At 47.6% G+C, this 18,880-nt stretch overlaps 1 protein-coding gene across 1 annotated transcript in view; it reads right to left on the bottom strand.

Moving 5' to 3' along the window:
* Nucleotides 1-18,880, bottom strand: part of CACNA2D4 (calcium voltage-gated channel auxiliary subunit alpha2delta 4) — a 112,752-nt gene that overhangs the window by 12,517 nt on the left and 81,355 nt on the right. Inside the window, exons 27-29 of the mRNA XM_049884806.1 lie at nt 10,863-10,924; nt 7,682-7,726; nt 7,388-7,450 (exon numbers count right to left, since the gene is read on the bottom strand). Of these exons, the coding sequence (XP_049740763.1) occupies nt 7,388-7,450; nt 7,682-7,726; nt 10,863-10,924 (170 nt within the window). The remainder of the gene's footprint in view (nt 1-7,387; nt 7,451-7,681; nt 7,727-10,862; nt 10,925-18,880) is intronic.

Raw genomic sequence — 18,880 nt, 5'->3', positions numbered from 1 at the left:
ATAGCGTCATGCAAGCCTCCACTGTCAGGTGAGTTGTGGCTGCACATGGGGTGCACTGGCTGGGAAGCGAACCCAGTCTCCTGCTGGAAGGCAAGAATTCTGCCCCTGAATGACCAGTGTCCTCTTTCGTTGGGATAATCATAGACAGTGGTCCATTGACTGTATCGACTTGGGGGCAGCATCAAAATATTGCAACTCTGGGGGTCTCCTGAGTCAGGTCTGTAATGAGTTGGGGAGGAAGGCTGAGAGTAAGGAGAGCTCCTGTGAGGTACCACCCTGGAGCCCCAGCAGGAGGCAGATGGGGCAGGTGGCAGCAGAGAATGCAGAATGTATTAACGTTCTTGCCGGCTGGCAGTAGCCACTGGGAATGGCTAATTTGTATGCCTGTCTTAAGCTGCTGCTGCCAACATCTCCTATCCCCCAAGAGAAGGGGGACCAGATGGTGGGCAGGGATGCTCTTGACTCTGGTACAGAGTGGAACAAATGTCACATGGTCACCTTACCTGAGGACAGCCCCAGTTTCTCCTCTAAAAATGGGATAACCCATCCTCTTAAGAGTTGTGAGGACTAAATGATTACCAAATGCGAAATCACAGTGTGTGTCTCCTGATCTTGTTAGGTGCCATTGAATTGATTTTCAACTCATAGTGAACCCATATGAGAGTAGAGCTGCCCCATTGAATTTTCTAGACTGTAATCTTTACAGGAGCAGATCTATAGGTCTTTCTGCTGAAGAGTACCTGGCTAGGTTTGAACCACCAATGTTTGGGTTAGCAGCTGAGTGCTTAACCATTGCACCACCAGGGATTCTAACGGAATCAGTTTCCTAATGGAAGTCAGTTTCCTTCCATTTCTTCTTTTGTTTGTACAGCCTCACCTGGCTCCCCTGAGCTGTGAGTCTCTTGGCAAATGCCTTTGGCCATGCAAAGCTTCCTGGGAAGGAGTGTGGAGTGGTGCCACCCGAAGAACCTACCCCTGCCAGCCCCACACAGGCAGAGGATGGAGGCTCAGTCTTGGGTTCAGGTGACTGCCTGAATTTTGCTCAATGGGTCAGTGCACTTTGGGAGGTCCTAGCTGCCTAACTGAGGCTGCCCCGGCCACAGGAAGGCAAAGGCTCTGCCAGGTCCTGGGGGAGCCCTGGGAAGATGTCAGTGGAGGTTGTGAGAAGTGGGGGATATGGAGGGTGGGGAGGTGGGGAGCATGTGCCAGGCAGAGAGGCAGAGGTTTCTCCCGACATGGGCACCAGGAGAGACTTGAAGGTAGCTGATGTGACGAGTGGGAGGGAAGACAAAGAGTTTGGGCTGGGCGGGAACGTGGGAGGCAGGGAAGGGGGAGAGGGAAGTGGGGAAAAACAGGAGCTGGGGCACAAGACAGGCATGCCACGCCCTGTGAAGGCAGAAAGGGTTGCCCCATTTGGGGCCTTGCCCAGCCCTGCTCCCTGGGCTGGGGCTGGGAAGACAGAAAGGTGCTGCGCCATCTGAGATCCAAGTTCCTCAGAGAACAGTGCTGGGATGGAGCATCTGCTTTCATGGGCTTTGCTGTCCCTTTGAGGGCATTTTGAAGGTTCTGCGAATGCGTGCTGCCCCCAGGCAAATGCCAGGACTCAGAGCCCCCAAATCCAGGGTGACAGATCCACCGTAAACACGACACAGGCCCATAGAGCTGTTGTCACTCCCCTGGCCCCAGCTGTTGGTTTCCCTTTCTAGGCCCCAGATCGAGGGCTGTGATCCTGTCATTTGTAGTTCTTTATTATAAGAATGAGCTCTGGGCTGCAAGAGATGCCCAGCGGGGCCAAATGTCTAATCAGCAGGTCTGGAACACCACGGAGCGAGCCAGCGAGCGCCAAGCAACCAGTCCCTGGCAGACTGCAGATGGGTCCCCTGGGGCTCTTGGCTCTCAGTGTTTGCAGGCACAGGAGGGCCTGGGGGAGGGAGGACTTGGAAGAGCTCCGTCAGGGAAGAACTTTTGCATGTAGAGCAGCAGCAGGCTTCTCTCCCCAGATCCCCAGGCACCTGCAGAAGGGCAGCGGCTCGGAGATGTTAAGGAACTGGTCTGAAGCCACAACTGAGTGAGGAGTCTGACCTAAGCCCCCCAGGGTATATACCCCTCTCATAACCTGATGCAGCTCAGGTAATGGGGTCAGCATTGTCCAGATGGAAGAGAGAAGAACTGAAACCTGAGAAGATGCTGCTGGTCCCAGAGCCTAGTCGCTGCTCTTGGAGCTGAACCCAGGAGTCAGGGCTCCTGGGCCTTGGCTTTCAGGATCCTTGAGGCATTAAAGGAACCCTGGTGGCGCAGTGGTTAAGAGCCAGCTGCTAACCAAGAAGTGGCCATTTCAAATCCACCAGCTGCTTCTTGGCAACCTTATGGAGTAGCTCTACTCTGTCCTAAAGGGAATCCACTCGACAGGAACGGGTTTTGGTTTTGAGGCATTAAAAAAAAAAAAACAAAAAAACTTGCCATTAAGTCAATTCTGACTCATAGAAACCCTATAGGATAGAGTAGAACTGCCCCGTAGCATTTCCAAGGCTGTAGATATTTACGGAAGCACCCTGCCACGTCTTTCTCCCGTGGAGTGCCTGGTGAGTTCAAGCTGACAACCTTTCAGTTAGCAGGTGAGCGCTTTAACCACTGAGCCACCAGGGCTCCCTGCCTTGAGGCATTATTAGTTCTAATTTCATAAGACTCAGCCAATGGTTGTTTTTAGCATCAACTGTCAAGTGCAGCAGAATGAATAAACTCTGACCTGAGCAGTAACAGAGCGACCCACGCAGGGGCTCAGGGAAAGGAGGTGGCTACCCAGGAGACCAGGATTTGCAGCCAGCCACACCCTCCAGAGAAGACCAATCTCCCTGGCATCATGAACCCAGCCCTACACATTCTCGAGTCCCATCAAATCCAACGTTGTCCCAGCTCGGGTTTCCTCCCCACAGCGTCTCTTCTAGAACCTCTCTCCCCTTCACCATCACTTCTCTTTACTTGTATTTCTTAGGTGCAAATCCTGGCATTTCTGTAGCTGTGAGTCCTTGGGTTAAAAACCAAGCCTTGCTGAGCCTTGAAATTAATACACTGCCACAAATGACTAGGGGAAGGCCGGCCTCTTCTGCGTCCCCTCAGGGGTGGAAGGGGAGGGAGAAGCAGTGAGCTGTGTTAGGGAGGCCAGGGTTGTGCCAAGCTCAGTGGGTATTCAGGACTCCGGCAGGGGTCTCTAGAAGGTGCCAAGCCTATTATGAAGATTAAATTTTATTTATATGCGGCTTCATTTCACAAAGGAGACCTGGTGGCGCAGTGGTTAAGCATTCAGCTGCTAATCTAAAGATTGGTGGTTTGAACCCACCAGCTGCTCCACAGGAGAAAAATGTGGCAGCCTGCTCCTGTAAAGATTTACAACCTCGGAAACCCTGTGAGGCAGTTCTGTTCTGTCCTATAGGGTTACTATGAGTCGGAATTGACGCGATGGCAGTAGGTTTGGGTTTTTTTGGTTTTCATTTCACAAAGAATTTGGAATGGCTTATGTTATAGGTTGAACTGCATCCCCCAAATATGTGTGTCTACTTGGCTAGGCTATGATTCCCAGTATTGTGTGATTGTCTACCATTTTGTCATCTAATGTGGTTTTCCTATCTGTTGTAAATCCTACCTCTACAACGTTAATGAGGTAGGATTAGAGGCAGTTATATTAATAACTCAAGACTCAGTCTACAAGATTAGGTTGTATCTTGAGTCAATCTCTTTTGAGATATAAAAGAGAGAAGGGAGCAGAGAGACAGGGGAACCTCATACCACCAAGAAAGTAATGCCAAGAGCAGAGCATGTCCATTGGACCCGGGGTCCCAGCACTGAGAAGCTCCTAGACCAGGGGAAGATTGATGACAAGGACCTTCCCCCAGAATCAACAGAGAGAGAAAGCCTTCCCCTGGAGCTGGCACCCTGAATTTGGACTGCTGGCCTGTGAGAGAATAAATTTCTCTTTGTTAAATTGTGATGTTTCTGTCATAGCAGCCCTAGATAACTAAGCTTATAAAACTACCAAAACCAAAAACCAAACCCAGGGCAGCCGAGTCGATTCCAGAGTAGAACTGCCCCATAGAGTTTCCAAGGAGCACCTGGCGGATTTGGACTGCCGACCCTTTGGTTAGCAGCCATAGCAACCACTATGCCACCTATAAAACTACATACAACATAAAAAGATAAAAAATAGTTGAGGAAATAGGGAAAAATAAGGTAAATAAACAAAGACTTTATAAAATATAAAACTATATATTTCATATATATATATATGGAGTCTCTAGGTGGTGTAAAGGGTTAACATGACTTGGCTGAAAGGTTGGATGTTTGAGTCCACCCGGAGGCACCTCAAAAGAAAGGCCTGGTGATCTGCTTCTGAAAAAGCAGTCATTGAAAACCCTATGGAGCACAGTTCTACTCTGACATACCTGGGGTCACCATGAATAAGAATCAACTCTATAGCAACTGTTTGTTTGACCATGTACTATTCAAGGTTGTTCCCAGTGATATCATGTTTTCTGAAGACATGCAAACATATGTGGTCAGGGTAGAATAGGACCAAAGTAGCCCAATGGATTATGCAAAGGGCACCTTGCCTTGGAAGGTTTGGGCTCCTTTCACTGAGATGCACCTGCCCTTACCAGTTTCTCTTGAAGTGGTCCCTGTTCTGGGATAGGTTTCCCTCCTGGGCCCAGCTCCTAAGGGTTATCCTGTCTGCCTCCAGAGTCCTCGCTGGCAAACTATGGCCTGTGGGTCAAATCTGGCTCACTACCTGTATTTATTTGTTGGCCCTCAAGCTAAGAATGGTTTTTACATTTTCAAATGATTGAAAATAGAATCAAAAGAATAATAATATTTTGTGACATGTGAAAATGACATGTGATTCAAATTTCAGTGCCTATAAATAAAGTTTTATTGGAATAAATCCACAGTCATTCATTTCCATATTGATTTTGGTTGCTTTCACGTTACACTGGCCCACAAAGCCTAAAATATGTACTAGCTGGCCGACTGCTGCTTAAGAGCATTGTCTCTTGGACTTGGTTGTCTTCTCCTTACATCCCTCTTGCCCCAAAGTCCAGGCTTTCATATTCTCTCTGAAACTCCATAAACTGTCAGGACCCATCCTTTGCCCCTTGAAAGCCAACACTACAGGCACTGGGAGAGAAGGCCAGGCTCTGTTACCCAGGGTGTCAGGAGTTGGAGTGTGAGTGATTGAGATCATCAGATAGTTCCAAAGCCGTGTTCCCACCGCCAGTTTGAACTTCTGTCACCACTCGCTTTCTTCCCTGAGCAATTGATAAATTCTAAAGTGGACTGGTGCTTGTCCATTTTAGAAATACTAAACTGAAAGAGTGAAAAATCCAAAAGGGGGTATCAAAGAGAAAAGAGGAAAAGCAGAGGCACCCAGGTGATCATAATGAGTGATTAGCAGTTGTTATTGAGTCAGCCCCTGACTCATGGGGACCCCATGTACAACAAGATCGGACCATTCTGATTCATAGAGTTTTCAGTGGCTGATTTTTGGAAGTAGATTGTCAGCCCTTTCTTCCTAGTCTGCCTTACTCTGGAAGCTCCATTGAAACCTGTAAAGTGTCATAGCAACACACCAGTTTCCAGTGACAGAAGAGCGGTGGCTGTGCCTCAGGTGCACTGGCTGGGAACCAAACCCGGGTCTTCTGCATAGAAGGTGAAAAATTCTACCACTGAACCACCACTGCCCCAGTTAACAGAGTCCTGCAAAAGGCAGCTGACCGCCAGCCTCTGGCCTCAGTTCTTACCAAGAGGAAAGTGAATGAAAATATCTTTCTCTTCACTACTCTTGCCACTGAAAAGTGCTGCACACAAGTGGGCTGTTTGAAGATCATCCTCAAGGATTCCATGATCCCTTGGTGCCCCTTCTTCCTCAGTTGTCCTCTTTCCCAGGTCTTTTTCCTCTGCCCTGGTTCCTGCCATGTCCTGAGGACTTCTTTGGACCCGAAGTACCACCCTGAGGAGGCCAGAGCCCTGCTTTGCAAGGCACAGCCTCAGTCAACACTGGTACCTGCTCCCACACCTCTGCCAATACCCCAGGCACTTAGAACCGTAGGGTGCTCGAGCTAGAAGTGACCTCAGAAATCATGTGGTCCAGCCCATCCTTTTAATGAGGAAGAAACCAAGGCACAGATAATGGAAGGTGTTGCCCAAGTCACATCTCTAATTAGTGGCAGAGCTCATGTTGAACCAGATACTAGTTCCATTCCTTGGAGGCTCAGGCTGGAGGGTTTGCAAAGCTTCAGGCTTGTCTCAAGGAAGTCATTCAGGGGAATATATTCAGGTTTGGTTCAGGTTTGAACAGGATCCTTTTTAAATTCGATTTCTGGCTAAATAAATAACTTTGGGGCCCAGTTTGAGGCTCAGCAAATACAAAATTACTGTTATACTTTCTCTTTTGCACTTCTGAGCACATGCCAGGTCCAGCAGGACATCATATGCCTGCAGGAAGACGAGGATGTGCAAGCCAGGCTACTGGAGAAGGGTGGTCTCCATTCATTTATTTCCCCTCTAGCATACGGAGGGTCAGTCTTGGGGGTCTAGAATCGAATTGTCCGTAAGGGAGGTAATGGCAGGAAGAGGAGCCCTGGTGGTACAGTGATTAAACAGTGATTAAACACTGGGCTGCTAACTGAAAGGTCTGTGGTTCGAGCCCACCAGCAGCTCGGTGGGAGAAAAGACCTGGCAGGCTGCTCCTATAAAAATTACAGCCTAGAAACACTATGAGGCAGTTCTACTCTGTCATATAGGGTTGCTATGTGTTGGAGTCGACTCAACCGCTTGCAACAACAACAGCAACGACAGGCAGGAAGAGGACAGGAAGTGGGGAAGGCTCACCCTGCTGGGCCCTGTGAGGGTAGAAACGAGGGGGTCTGAGGACAGAGGAGAGTGAGGCCACAGACAGTGTAGGGGAGGGAGGGAGCTTTGAAGCCTGGGAGGAGGCCTGTCAACGGACATGCCAGTCTGGGCACAGACACAGCCCGGAAGCCCTGGGCGTGGTGTGGTCAGGCAGGGGGTGGTGAGGTATAGTTTTGCTGCGCCTCCCCTCGTTCTGTTTGGTGTGAAAGTTGTCTCTGCTAACCTTAGAGATGGCAAACTAGTTATAGACAAAATAAAGAAGTCATATTTTCTCTGGCATCTGAGTTGCAGAGCACTTGGAACCTTGTGTTCTTGCTGTGCTGACTTTGGCTCCAAGGAGAGAGTCCATTTTCATCAGACCGTTCACTCTTACTGGCTCTGTGCCAGGCTTACCTTCTAGGTCCTTTCTGTGACTGAAGTGGCTGCTGAACACCTTCCTTCCTCCTCCTGCCCCTTTCTCCCTAATTCTACTTCCCTGATAACTTACCTCTTGGGGCTGCTCTGAGATCAGGATGAACCCATTGTTGTCTATGACGAAGCAGTCCAGGTCCTAGGGAAGAAACACAGGAGGGAGGTCATGGAAGGGGCCTAGCTACTGATTCCTACTTCCTCCTGCAGTTTTGGAAGGCAGGCCTGGAGGTCAAATGAAAGATACCCTGTTTGAGCCCCATAGTGCCCAGAAAAGGGATGCTTGGGAAGAAGGAAAGTTAGCCCGTTGAGAGAACATGGGCAGAGGGGTCCACAGTTCCAATCTCAACCTTCACACGGAGGAAGAACTTACATTGTCCTGGCAGCTTGTTGGGCACGGCTCATCCACACCACTGCACTGGAAGGAAGAAGAGAAATTATGGTGTATGCTTGTGTGTATGTGTGTATGGGTGTGTGCACATGTGCATGTATGGTATATATGTGGTATGTATGCATGTGCCCCCATGTGTCTGTCAGTTTGTCGTACTGTGGGGGCTTGTGTGTTACTGTGATGCTGGGAACTATGCCACTGGTATTCAAATACCAGCAGGTCACCCATGGCGGACAGGTTTCAGCTGAGCTTCCAGACTAAGACAGACTAGGAAGAAGGACTGGCAGTCTACTTCTGAAAAGAATTAGCCAGTGAAAACCTTATGAATAGCAGTGGAACATTGATATAGTGCTGGACGATGAGCCCCCAGGTTGGAAGGCACTCAAAATACGACTGGGGAAGAGCTGCCTCCTCAAAGTAGAATCAACCTTAATGATGTGGATGGAATCAAGCTTAAGGGACCTCCATTTGCTGGTGTGGCATGACTCAAAATGAGAAGAAACAACTGCAAACATTCATTAATGATTATAACCTGGAACGTACAAAGTATGAATCTAGGAAAATTGGGAACCGTCAAAAATGAAATGGAACACATAAAGATCAATACCCTAGGCATTAGTGAGCTAAAATGGACTGGCACTGGTCATTTTGAGTAGGACAATCATATGATCTACTATGGCAGGAATGACAACTTGAAGAGAAATGGCATTGCATTAATCATGAAAAAGAACATTTCAAGATCTATCCTGAAGTACAGTGCTGTCAGTGATAGGATAATATCCTTACACCAGCAAGGAAGACCAGTTAATATGACTCTTATTCAAATTTACACACCAACCACAAAGGCCAAAGATGAAGAAATTAAAGATTTTTACCAACTTCTGCAGTCTGAAATTGATTGAACATGCAGTCAGGATGCACTGATAATTTTAGGTGATTGGAATGCAAAAGTTGGAAACAAGGAGGAAAGATCAATAGTTAGAAAATATGGCCGTGGTGATAGAAATGATGCTGGAGGTCACATGATTGAATTTTGCAAGAACAATGACTTCTTCACTGCAAATACCTTTTTTCACCAACATAAATGGCGACTATACACATGGATCTCGCCAGACAGAATACGCAGGAATCAAATCGACTACACCTGTGCAAAGAGATGATGGAAAAGCTCAATATCATCAGTCGGAACAAGGCCAGGGGCCGACTGTGGATCAGACCATTAATTACTCATATGCAAGTTCAAATTGAAACTGAAGAAAATTAGAAAAAGTCCACAAGAGCCAAAGTACTACCTTGAGTATATCCTACCTGAATTTAGAGACCATCTCAAGAATAGATTTGACATGTTGAACATTAATGACTGAAGACCAGATGAGTTATGCAAGGACATCATACATTAAGAAAGCAAGAGGTCATTAAAAAGGCAGGAGAGAAAGAAAAGACCTAAATGGATGTCAGAAGAGAATCTGAACTTACTCCTGAACATCAAGTAGTTAAAGCAAAAGGAAAAAATGACGAAGTAAAAAAGCCAAATAAAAGATTTCAAAGGGCAGCTCACGAAAACAAAGTATTATGATGACATGTGTAGAGACCTGGAGATAGAAAACCAAAGCGGAAGAACACACTCAGCATTTCTCAAGCTGAAAGAACTGAAGAAAAATCCAAGTCTCAAGTTTCAGTAATGAAGGATTCTATGGGGAAGATATTAAACAATGCAGGAAGCATTAAAAGAAGATGGAAGGAATACAAAAAGAATTGGCCAACATTCAACCATTTCAGGAGGTAACATATGATCAGGAACTGATGGTACTGAAAGACGAAGTCCAAGCTGCTCTGAAGGCATTGACGAAAAACAAGGCTTTGGGAATTGATGGAATACCAATTAAGATGTTTCAACAAAAAGATGCAACCATGGAAGTGCTCACTCATATGCCAAGAAATTTGCAAGAAATTTGACCAACTGACTGGAAGAGATCCATATTTATGGCCATTCCCAAGAAAAGTGATCAACTAAATGTGGTAATTATCGAACAGTATCATTAATGTCACACACAAGCAAAATTTTGCTGAAGATCATTCAAAAGTGGCTGCAGCAGTATATCGAGAGGGAACTGCCAGAAATTCAAGCCAGATTTAGAAGAGGGTGTGGAATCAGGGGTATTATTGCTGATGTCAGATGTATCCTGGCTGAAAGCAGAGAATACCAGAAAGATGTTTCAACAATTGTTTTATTGACTATGCTAAGCCATTGAACTGTGTGGATCATACCAAATTATGGATAACATTGTGAAGAATGGGAATTCCAGAACACTTAATTGTGCTCATGAGGAATCTGTACATGGATCAAGAGGCAGTCCTTTGAACAGAACAAGGGGATACTGCATGGTTTAAAGTCAGGAAAGGTGTGGGTCAGGGTGGTATCCTTTCACCATACCTACTCAATTTGTATGCTGAGCAAATAATACAAAAGACTGGTCTATGTGAAGAACAGAGCATTAGGATTGGAGGAAGACTCATTAACGATGTGCGTTACGCAGATAATACAACCTTCTTGGTGAAAGTGAAGAGGACTTAAAGCACTTATCGATGAAGATCAAAGACCACAGTCTTCAGTATGGATTACACCTCAACATAAAAGGAAAATCCTCACAACTGGACCAATGAGCAACATCATGATAAATGGAGAGGAGATCGAGATTGTCAAGGATTTCATTTTACTTGGATCCACAATCAACACCCATGGAAGCAGCAGTCAAGAAATCAAAAGACACATCGCACTGGGCAAATGGGCTGCAAAAGACCTCTTTAAAGTGTTGAAAAGCAAGGATGTCACCTTGAGGACTAAAGTGCGCCTGACGCAAGCCATGGTGTTTTCAATGGCCTCATATGCATGCAAAAGCTGGACAATGAATAAGGAAGAACGAAGAAGAATTCACGCCTTTTTGTGGTGTTGGCAAAGAATATTGAATATACCATGGACTGCCAAAAGAACGAGCAAATCTGTCTTGGAAGAAGTACAACTAGAATGCTGCTTGGAAACAAGGATGGCGAGACTACGTCTCAGATACTTTGGACATATTATCAGGAGGGACCAGCCTCTCCCCACTGCAGAGATGATGGTGAGTCCTCTGGCCCCAACCTGGCCTCAGCATGGCACACCTACCTGTTGTGTCGCTGCCCAGAATTTGCGTTGGAGGAATTCCAGCTTTATTTGGACGCCCACTGCTATAGGGAAACAGGAAGGGGGAGGGCAAGATCATGTGTGTGTTTTGGCGGGGGGGGGGGGGCGGTGAGAGAAAAAAAAATAGACTCACGTTAAAGAGAGGAGGTGCATCAGCAGGAACTGAGGGGAGAGATAACACCCGGGCACAGAGCGGATGGGGAGAGTGAGTCAGACTGCAGAGTGAGAATCTGAGATTCCTGGCGGGGGGCGGGGGGCGGGTGGAAGAGGGAGACTGGTGGCTTCTGCTTCCCCTAGCTGAAGAACGATGACAGAAAATGCCCTGAGAGAAAGATGTGGCTCAGATTCTCGAGAACTGAGGATAGATGCATTGGGCGGGTCATCTCCCTTCTCCCCACAGATGGAAAAATAGAGGGCCAGAGAGATGGGGCCTTGGGTTCAAGGTCACATGACAAAAAGTGGCAAACTAAGACTGGAAGGCAGGGCCATTGTGAGTTGGGCCATTCATGGAGCTTCCTAGACTCCCGGCCTGGTGCAACAACCTCTTTTATACTCAATTCCTGCTCAGGATGTCCCCCACTTTGTAAGAAGGCTCTATTCTTGCTTAAAGTCAAGATCAGATTTACTCTGGTTTGCAGGCCGATTCCAGGAAATGATAGTCTCTTTCAACCCACAAATATGACTCTTTTAATGGCTCCACTGACAAGGGCCACTCATGGCTCTTTGCTTTCCAAATAGACTTGGAGAACCCAAGCTGGTGCTCACACACTAAGAGAAATCTGGGACATAGAATAGAAAGAAAAGGCAGGTTATACTGAAAAGAAAAAGAAACAAAAATCTAGGCCAACTTCCTACTGTCTGGTATAATAATACGGAAAATGTATTTGTTGCTTATGATGTGCCAAGCCCCTTGACATCCATGAGCTTGTTTGATCCCCTCAACAAATGGCTGCTATTATTATTCGGACTTTACAGCGGAGGAAGTGGAAGCCTACAGAGGTTACAGGTCCTAACCAAGTCACCCAGTTAGTAAATAACAGAACCAGGTCTCTAGCCAGGGCCTGGCTGTCTTTAAGACCTGTCTTAGCTAGTGCTGCTGTAACACGAATACTGTAAGTGGGTGGCTAGAAAGAACAGAAATTTATTTTCTCACAGTTCTGGGGGCTAAAAGTCCAAATCAGGGTCTCAGTCCTGTCAATTCCTTCCTTGTCTGTAGTCCCCGCCTTCCTTGGTTCTTAACAACCCTCACATGGTATCTGTCTTCCCCAGCATGTGCTCAGATCTGTGTCTGATCTGATGTTTTTATCATTTAGAAGAGATTAGGTTTAGGACAGACCCTACACTGGTATCACTTTATTAACGTAACAAAGAAACCCCTATTTCCAAACAGGATTATATCCACAGATATGTTGTTGTGTGCTCACAACTCCATTCCGACTCATAGTGATTCTATAGGACAGAGTAGAGCTGCTGCATAGGGTTTTCTAGGGTGTAATCTTTATGTGAGCAGATGGTCAAGTTTTCTCCCCACAGAGCAGCTGGTGAGTTCGAATGGTTGATCTTTCCGTTAGCAGCCAAGTGCTTAACCAGTGCGCCGTCAGGGCTCCTTATCCACAGGTATAGGGGTTAGGATTCTAGCACACATTTTAGGGCGGACACAATTTGATCCATAACAAGGCTTTTTTGATATGGACTGGAGTTCCAATATGGCACCAAGATACAAAATTGAAAACATTTTTTTTTCAATCTGGTGATCCTAGAGAAATTTGGGGGAAAAAAGATGAGACGAGGGAGAGAGTCAAAGGGCCAGAGTTCTAGCCCTGGATTTGAATTGTTTCCTCCACTGTTAAATAGGTCATAATTATACTTACCGTCAAAAGGTAGACTGAGTATAAGTTTGTTGAGGCTTAAAGGAGGTAATGTGTGAGAAAATTATTGTAGGCTACTGCTATGGTTCTCAAACTTTAGTGTGCAGCACAGTCACCTGGAAAGTTTGTTAAAACCCCACTCCCAGAGTTTCTCATTCAGTATGTCTGGGTGTGACCTGAGAATCTGCATTTCTAAAGTGTTCCTAGGTGATGCTGATGCTGCTGGTCAAGGGACCATATTTTGGGACCTACCGTTCTAAAACATCATTGTTGGATTAAACTTTCTGAGATGATGGAAATGTTCTATATCTGCATTGTCCCAAACAGTAGCCACTAGCCATATGTGGCTACAGAGCACTTGAATGGGGTTAGTGCCACTGAGAACCTGCATTTAAAAATTCTTATTTAATTTTGGTTAGTTTAAATTTCGAATTAAACAGCCCAGGTATGGCTGGTGGCCACCATATTGGAAGTACCGTTGTGAAGTCAGTCCGAATTTACAGATTAAAAAACCAAGACCCTCAGAGGCCCCTCCCCTCCCTTGGGGTCACGTGGCAATTCTGTAGGTGATACTAGGGCTAGCTCCCTTGGACTTATCATATGGGAACATTTGAGTTCTTTGGGGCCTTCTTTGCTGCTTCAAGGTCTAGGTGACTGAAAAGAGTGGGTGAGAAGATCACAAGTAGACACACTTATTGGTTTGTGAAGACAATAGACACAGACCCAGCACACAATCACAGGTGAGGGGTATGCTTGGGGGATGAGACCATTTCTCTTTAAGGCTATAGATGGCCCCTTAATATCTTTCCCTTCTTTCTTTCCTTTTAAGACCATCCTTGATGGTCATTTTAGACAGATTTCTTTCACCTGTAGAAAAAGGCTAAATGAAAGAGGGAGAACCTTCAAATATTTTTCAGAGAAGAATCACACTATGCTTAGAATGATCAAATCTTTGGGACTTAAGAAACTTATTTAGTTCAGTCCTTGGCTTCAGTGGTCAAAGAGGTCTCAGATCCTTTCTAGAATAAGACTCTGCCTTTCTACTAAGACTGCTGAAGACATTTGCACAAGCTATTCTCTCTTCCTGGATGCTCTTCCCCTAGAACTTTACATGGCTGGCTCCTTCTATCAGATCTCAGCCCAAATATTATCTCCTAGAGAGGCCTTCCCTGATCTCCCCAGATAAAACAGCCCTCCCCTCCACCAGTCATTCTCTATCTCACCACTCTTTATTTTCTACAGAGCACTTATCACCAAGCCACATGATTTTATTTACATATTTGATTACTCAGTTTTTGTCTGTCTCGCCCCATTAGAATGGGGGCTAGTAGCAAGCATGGGAGTTGAGTTCAGACAGTACCTGGCACGTTAAAAACACACACGCGCGCACACACACACAAACAAACCTGTTGCTGTCAATTCTGACTCATGGCAACACAGTGGGGCTCAATATCTATTTCTTGAGCTAAATACATACACACATAGATACATAAATACATACTTGTGAATTCAGTTGAGTCAGCCACTTAACTGGGAAGCAAAATTCTAAAAGATCTTATAGTCCCATACCTTTAAGATTCAGAATCTTCTTGAATCCCATCCTCCTGTGCTCAGCCCCACCCGCTTACAGATACTAGATTTGAGATCTGGAGATTTAGATGAGCTTTGATTTTCAAATCCACCTGATGCTCTTGGGAAGCCCTACGAGGCAGTTCTACTCTGTCCTGTGGGGTCTCTATGAGTTGGAATCGACTCGATGCAACGAGGTTGATTACTATGAGATTCAGTAAAAGGGAATCCATGATGAAATGGAGAATTTAAGAGAGTGCTGAGAAATGGAAATGGAGGTAGTGAGGAGCATGGAAATAGCTTTAAAAACGCATCAATTTTGTGTCTGCTACTCCTAGACTTGCACCCATTGGCTTTCATAATTTAAAATATTTCTGTTCAGCTCCTGTCTCACAGCCCTAATCTTGCTTTTCCACTGCAGATATGAAGCATGTCCAGCCTTCTCTCTGAGCCCTGCTGAAGGGAGACGTGCTCAGTGGTCGGCTGCTTAGAGGCCTCACTGGAGCCACCGCCCGCCCAGAAGGAACAGGAGGCTGGCCGCCCTCTCTCCCACCACCTCCTGCAAGCCTGCCGTGTGCAGGAGATAATGTATTATGTTATTATATTTGCAGACAGGCTAATAACTCTTGGTGAAGAGAAATCTAGGCAAAGGGGCTGAGGGAATGCAAGACACTGGACCTTCCGGTGGTTTCCCCCAATGGGTTACTAAGAGATCTCCCTCACAGGCCTGTGATGGAGTGTCCTTGTTTTAGACACTAACCTTAGTCCCCAGGGGACCTGCCTCAACCTGATAAAAGAGGACAAATCTCAGACCCCCTTCCTTCTCCCCACCCCCCCTTCCTCTCTCTTGCCTGCCTCTCCACCACAATCTTGTGCCTTCCTCCAAAACTGCTTTCCTTTGAGGTTTCCTGCGTCTTGCAGACAGCCTAACAAAGAGCCTCAATAAGGCCACAGGCGGCAGACGGCTTATCAAGATGAACCTCTTTGCTCTGCGTCCTGGCTGTCACCTCTGTGCTGCTTTGTCATCACAGACAGCAAAACAAAACAGGTGCTCTCACGCACACACAGAAATGATCTCTGTCGGGGACCAAATCCCCCCAGGAGTCAGAACTCCATCTCTTACTCCTAACTCTCCTATCTGCCATTCCTTTCCTCTTTCTTTCCTCGTATAGCCCCGCCTGGAGGCTGTGAGTTTAACTAGATTGAGAGCTGGGAGTTACAAGGGGCACACTGCCTTTCTAATCGAAGCAGGGGACCCGACAGGTGCTCAGTGAATATTTAGGTCATGGAGTGCCAGTGCAGGAATGGAGAACAGAGAGCTCCACCTATCTCCTCGTTTTACAGGGCAGGAAACTGAGGCCCAGGGATGTTGAATGTCCAATAGCTAGTCATGAGAGAACAACCTAGACTCTGGGTCTCCAGATGCCTAGTCTTGGGCTCTTTCATCTTGTCCATCCGTCACTCAGTCAACAAGAAGGCCCTGGGGCGTGGGGGACGTAAGATCAGGTGAGGCAGGTCCCTCTTCTTGTATAGCTCACCGTATAGGAAAGGAGATTGAACCACAGCACAGAAAGCAGCTACACAACATTTTCCGTGATTAGAACCATAGGTGATCAGAGGAGACAGTCAGAGATTCAGGGAAACTTCATAAAGAAGTTGTGTTTTTAAGGAGGGGAGGCTGTACACGGGTGAGGAGCATGTTTCAGGTGCCCGGAAGGATGTGTGTTTTCATGGAGATGGGGAAATGGGAGGGTGTTTAGGGAAAGGTGGGGGCCTCGTTTGCTTGAAGGGTAGGACCCGTATATCGCCCGAGCAGGGGATGAACCTACTTGGAAGGACCATATGAGAGGCAGGGAATTTCCAACAGGTAAAAGCTGTTCTTTCCTCCTCCGGAAGAAGTCTCTGGCACTGCCACAGGAGAGAAACCAAGAGAGCCAGGGATGGGGTGTCACTAGCAAAGCAGGCAGAAAGGAGGGTGCAGGGGTGCCCTGAGTCAAGAGGGCTTCTTAACTCCCATCTGCAGTTCTGCCTGTGACTCTCCCGAGGAAAGCAGGTGAACTGGAAGGGGACATTGGGACACCCATGACATATTGCCAACATGCCAGCTGGCTGTCAGGCAGGCTTTAAGAGATGCACAGGGAAGGTCATTTAGGGGTTGGTGCTTAAAGCTGGAAAGTGGGTCTCCTGGTGTACTTGGACTTTGGATCAGACACTTCAAATCTCTTGGAGCATCAGTTTCTCCAACTCATTATGTCTGGGTTCTTTGTCTTTCCCCTTGGCATGTGTTATGGGTTGAACGTGCCCCTCAAAAAATGTGTGCCAACTTGGCTAGGCCATGATTTCCAGTACTGCGTTGTTGTCCACCATTTTGTGATCTGATGTGATTATCCTATGTGTTGTAAATCCTAATCTCTGCCTGTGGTTAATGAGGCAAGATTTACCTTACCTTACCTTACCCATTGCTGTCGAGTCAATTCTAACTGCCCCATAGGGTTTCTAAGGAGCACCTGGTGGATTCGAACTGCCCACCTTTTGGTTAGCAGCCATAGCACTTAACCACTACGCCACCAGGGTTTCCAAAACCATTGCTGTCAAGTCAGTCTCGACTATAGTGACCATATAAGACAGAGAAGAACTGCCCCATAGGGTCCAAGGAGCTGCTGGTAGATTTGAACTGCCGACATTTTGGTTAGCAATCGTAGCTCTTAACTAGACCACCAGGGCAAGATTAGGTTATGTTAAATAGGATTAGGGTGGGAACGCAACACCCTAACTCTGGCTATAGCCCTGATCCAATGTAAGGGGAGTGTCTCTGGGGTGTGGCCGGCATCACCTTTTATCTTATAAGAGAGAAAAGCAGAGAGAAGCTAGCAGAGAGAGAGGGACCTCATATCACCAAGAAAGAAGAGCCTGGAGTGGAGCATGTCTTTTGGACCTGGGGTCCTTGGTTTGAGAAACTCCTAGACCAGGGGAAGATTGATGGCAAGGACATTCTCCCAGAACTCACAGAGAGAGAAAGCCTTCCCCTGGAGCTGGTGCCCTGAATTTGGACTTCTAGCCTCCTAAACTGTGAGAGAATAAACTTCTGTTTGTCAAAGCCCTCTACTTGTGGGATTTCTGTTATAGCAGCACTAGATAATTAAGACAACATGCCTACCCCACCATAGATAAGAGCAAGAAGCTGGGAGAAGCCAGGCCTGGCGAGGCAGGGCTGAGTTTGCCCCTGGTTCCTCCAGGGCTGAGCCTGGGGCGCTGAGAACACTGTCATCAAGCTTCTGTGGGGTAGCATGCCCCAAGGCCTCCAGCCTGCCTACTCTGGCATTTTGCTCCTCCAGATAGTCCTGGCCCAGGTGGTCAGACCCTAAGGCTCAGCAACCTCTGTGTGGTGCTTGACCAGTGGTGTTGTGTGGCTCAGGGTCCCTTCCTGGAGGATCCTCAGGCCTATCAGCCCCACCCCCCCATTATCCTTTTTTGGAAAGAATCACCCTTTGAGGGAGGGGAAGGGCTCAGGTTTTCCTTCTCCCACTGGAGAATGGAGAGGCTCCCTGCATGTCTCTGAAACAGAGACTGACTGCCCCAGCCTCCCAGGCAGCCTGGGTGAGGACCGGGTCAGCCGGCCGGCTCTGCGTCTGGGTCCTGCCCCTCTCTCTCCAAAGGGAAAGAGAGGAGAAAGGGACAAAAAAGGGGGCGCAGGGCAAAGGGGAGCCTGGAGGCACTTGGGGAAGGACAATGGAGATCAGTGATAAAACAGCTATTCTTCTCCCGGTTAACCCATAGGCGCTTTTTCCACTGAAACGTGAGCATTTCCAGGGCAGCCCTGCCCGCGCCGGCAGCGAGCCTCTAGTGTGCGCGCGCCTATGTGCGCCTTCGCGTGCGTGTGCTGCTGTCGCTGTCATCACAGATGTACTCCCAGCTGTCACTCCACTGCTCCGTCTCTTTGCTCGCGCAAACGCGCGCGCTCTCTCCTCCCTCTCCCTTTTCTCCTATATCTCTCCCTCCGTCCCTCCCTCTTGCCGTCTCAGTTTGTTACTGACCCGGCGTCCGGTCCCCTGGCAGCTTCCCGCCTGCCCGCCCGCCGTCTGCGGCAGGCATTCCATCTCCCTGTTGTGTGCGGTGTGCCCTGGCTCCCGGTGAATTGGGGTGACTCCAGCATCAGCGCCCACTGTGCTCTGCCTGGCAGTGGTGTCTGGATTTCTCCAGGAATCCCAGGAAGGGCTTACTGGAAGGTGTAGAGCTACCTGATTTAAGGAGCTCACAGTCAGGGTGAAGAAAGGTGAGTGTTGGAAGGCTGGTGGAAAGGAATGGCAGGTTGGTGGGTTTGCCGGGTGGCTGTGGCATGGGGGCTGGGGACCATCTTTGCTGGGTCTCTTTGCCCCACACAGAGAGCTGCTGGGTGGTTGCTGTTGCCTTCTGCCTGGAGCAATTCCTGGGGCTGGAGAAGCTGCTTAGACCAGATGCCTGGGCATCCTGAATGTACAGGACAGGGCACTCGGACCCCATCGTGTTGGGACATAAGCTGTGGATTCTGCTGGAGGGGGACATGCTAGGCTGGGGAGGGGGGAG

Source organism: Elephas maximus, chromosome 4 (genome assembly GCF_024166365.1).
Source record: "Elephas maximus indicus isolate mEleMax1 chromosome 4, mEleMax1 primary haplotype, whole genome shotgun sequence".
Lineage (NCBI taxonomy): Eukaryota > Metazoa > Chordata > Mammalia > Proboscidea > Elephantidae > Elephas > Elephas maximus.
This window is presented reverse-complemented; position numbering and strand designations above follow the sequence as displayed.